The sequence below is a fragment of the Chrysochloris asiatica genome, unplaced genomic scaffold (assembly GCF_000296735.1).
Source record: "Chrysochloris asiatica unplaced genomic scaffold, ChrAsi1.0 scaffold00377, whole genome shotgun sequence".
Taxonomy (NCBI): Eukaryota; Metazoa; Chordata; class Mammalia; order Afrosoricida; family Chrysochloridae; genus Chrysochloris; species Chrysochloris asiatica.
In genome coordinates, this window is record NW_006408895.1 from 1,728,487 (window position 1) to 1,731,092 (window position 2,606).

Below are 2,606 nucleotides of genomic sequence, written 5' to 3' on the forward strand. Positions count from 1 at the left end.
TTTTTTTACTTACCCTCATACTTTTTAAACACTTAAAACAAGTTTAAATAAGCAAAGAGACAAGGTGTACACTGTATCATACCTTGCAGGCATTTCAAAACGTAGGATGTCCTGGAACATGGAGAGCATGTATTTGTTCATTTCCTTGGGAAGCTCTCCAATAGAAAGAAGAAGGTTTTTAACTTCTATGTATGATGGGTTGTTATTTAAAATGATAGCAGCTGCAGTAGTACGCACAGTCTTTTCATGAACTTTATGGTTCTGGTGGTATATCCTGTTCAAAGTCTTCTTTACCTGTTTATAAGATGTTCAAGGTCAGTTAGTGTACATTTAGATTTTCAGAATTGATATTCAGGCAGAAATTGTGAGTGTTCATAAAAATATGCATGTGATCTTATATTTCCCAGGTTGCTTTGCAATTGTGTTGTTCTGAAAAGGCTAGTTTTGGCTAATAGACTATGAAAAGAAGTAACATGAGTCATTTATGGACTGCAGTGGCTAAGAGTTGATGTGCCTTCTCCATTCTTTCCTCCACTACTTTGGTGAATTTAAGGACACATATTCTCTTATTCACATTGAGTAGAGTATAAATGAGAAATAAAGGACTGTTTAGCTGCTGAGACTTTGAGATTTATTTGTTACCAAGCACACTCTGGTGTTGCCTCCTGACTGGCACAGATATTTTTCAGAATATAATTGCCATAGGACAATGGGCTCTGGTGAAGTACCTCAGAAATCTCCTACCTTTTTTTTTTTTTAAAAAAAAATGAAAAAAAAAAAAAAAAAAAAAAAAATCCACAGTAGTTCATTCTGTGAGAAGTACTTTGACTGGCTAATATCATTGCCTAAGAATTCAACCACAACTCATCTGTCATTTTGTCATACGCTGGTGCCTTGTCAGTTGCTGTGATTCTGAAAGCTATACCACGGGTATTTTAAATACCAGCAAGGTCACCCATGGTGGAAACCATGAGTTTCCAGACAAAGACACACTAGGAAGAAAGGGTGTCAAACTACTTCCGAATATTTAGACACAGAAAACCTTATGAATAGCAGACAAACACTGTCAGATACAGGGTCAGAAAATGAGCCCCTCAGGTTGGAAGGCACTCAAAATGGGATTGGGGAAGAGCTGCCTCCTCAAAGTAGAGTTGACCATGATAATACGAATGAAGTAAACCCTGTGTGAGAAAAGCCCGCAGAACCTTCATTTGCTGATGAGGCACAACTCAAAATGAAGAGACACAGCTGTAAACATCCATTGAAAATCGCAACTTGGAATGTACAAAGTTAAAAGTGACCATCAATTACTCATATGTAAATTCAAACTGAAGCTGAAGGAAATGAAAACAAGTCCACGAGAAACAAAATATGACCTTGAATTTATCCCACCTGAATTTAGAGATCATCTGAAGAACAGATGTGATACATTAAACACTAAAGACCAAAGACCAGAAGAATTGTGGGATGACATCAAGAACATCATGCAGGAAGAAAGTAAAAAGTCATTGATTGAGAAGGCAAGAAAGAAGGAAAAAGTCAAAATGGATGTCAGAAGGGACACTAAAACTTTCCATCCAGCGTAGAGATGCTAAAGCAAAAGGAAGAAATGAGGAGGTCCAAGAGCTGAACAGAAAATTTCAAAGATCAGCTTGAGAGGATAAAGCAAAATATTGTAACAAAATGTGCAAAGATCTGGAATTAGAATACCAAAAAGGAAGAACACGCTCAGCATTTCTCAAGCTGGGGAAAATGAAGAAAAAATTCAAACCTCGACTTTCGTTATTGCAAGATTCTCTGAACAAATTATTGAATGATGCAGAAAGCATCAAGAGAAGAAGGAAGGAATACACAGAGTTACTGTACCAAGGAAACGGTTAATGTTCAACCATTTCAAGAGGTAGCATATGATCAAGAGCCAATGCTACTGAAGGAAGAAGTCAAGGCGCATTGAAGGAATTGGTAAAGAACAAGGCACAAGGAACTGATGGAATAAAAATTGAAATTTTTCAAGAAAGTGAGGCAGCACGGTAGGTAGCCACTCACCTCTGCCAAGAAATTTGGAAGACAACTATCTGACTGACTGATTGGAAGGGATCCATATTTGTGCCCATTCCAAAGAGAGGTGACCCAACAGAATGTGGAAATCATCGGACAATCTCTTTGATATCTCATGGAAGTAAAGTTTTACTAAAGGTAATAAAGAAACTGCTACAAGCATACATTGACAGAGAACTTCCAGAGGTTCAAACTGGATTCAGAAGAGGCTGTGGAATGAGGGATATCATTGCTACTGAAAACAGAGAACATCAGCAAGATGTTTACCTATGCTTTATTGACTATGCAAAGGCTTTCGATTGTGTGGATCATGACAAGTTATGGACAACATTGTGAAGTATGAGTCTTCCATAACACTTAATTATGTTCATGAGCAATCTGTACCTGGACCAAGAAGCAGTTGTTCGAACAGAACATAGAAACACTGAATGTTTTAAATTAAGAAAGGTGTGCAACATGGTTGTACTCTTTCATCATACTTATTCAACCTGTATGCTGAGCAAATAATCTGAGAAGCTGGGTTATATGAAGAAAAATGTGGCATCAGG

General features: G+C 37.4%; 1 protein-coding gene across 1 annotated transcript in view; it reads right to left on the minus strand.

The window, feature by feature from the left end:
• MTTP (microsomal triglyceride transfer protein) overlaps positions 1-2,606 on the minus strand; it is a 65,357-nt gene that overhangs the window by 19,987 nt on the left and 42,764 nt on the right. Inside the window, exon 12 of the mRNA XM_006876378.1 lies at positions 83-294. Within this exon, the coding sequence (XP_006876440.1) occupies positions 83-294 (212 nt within the window). The remainder of the gene's footprint in view (positions 1-82; positions 295-2,606) is intronic.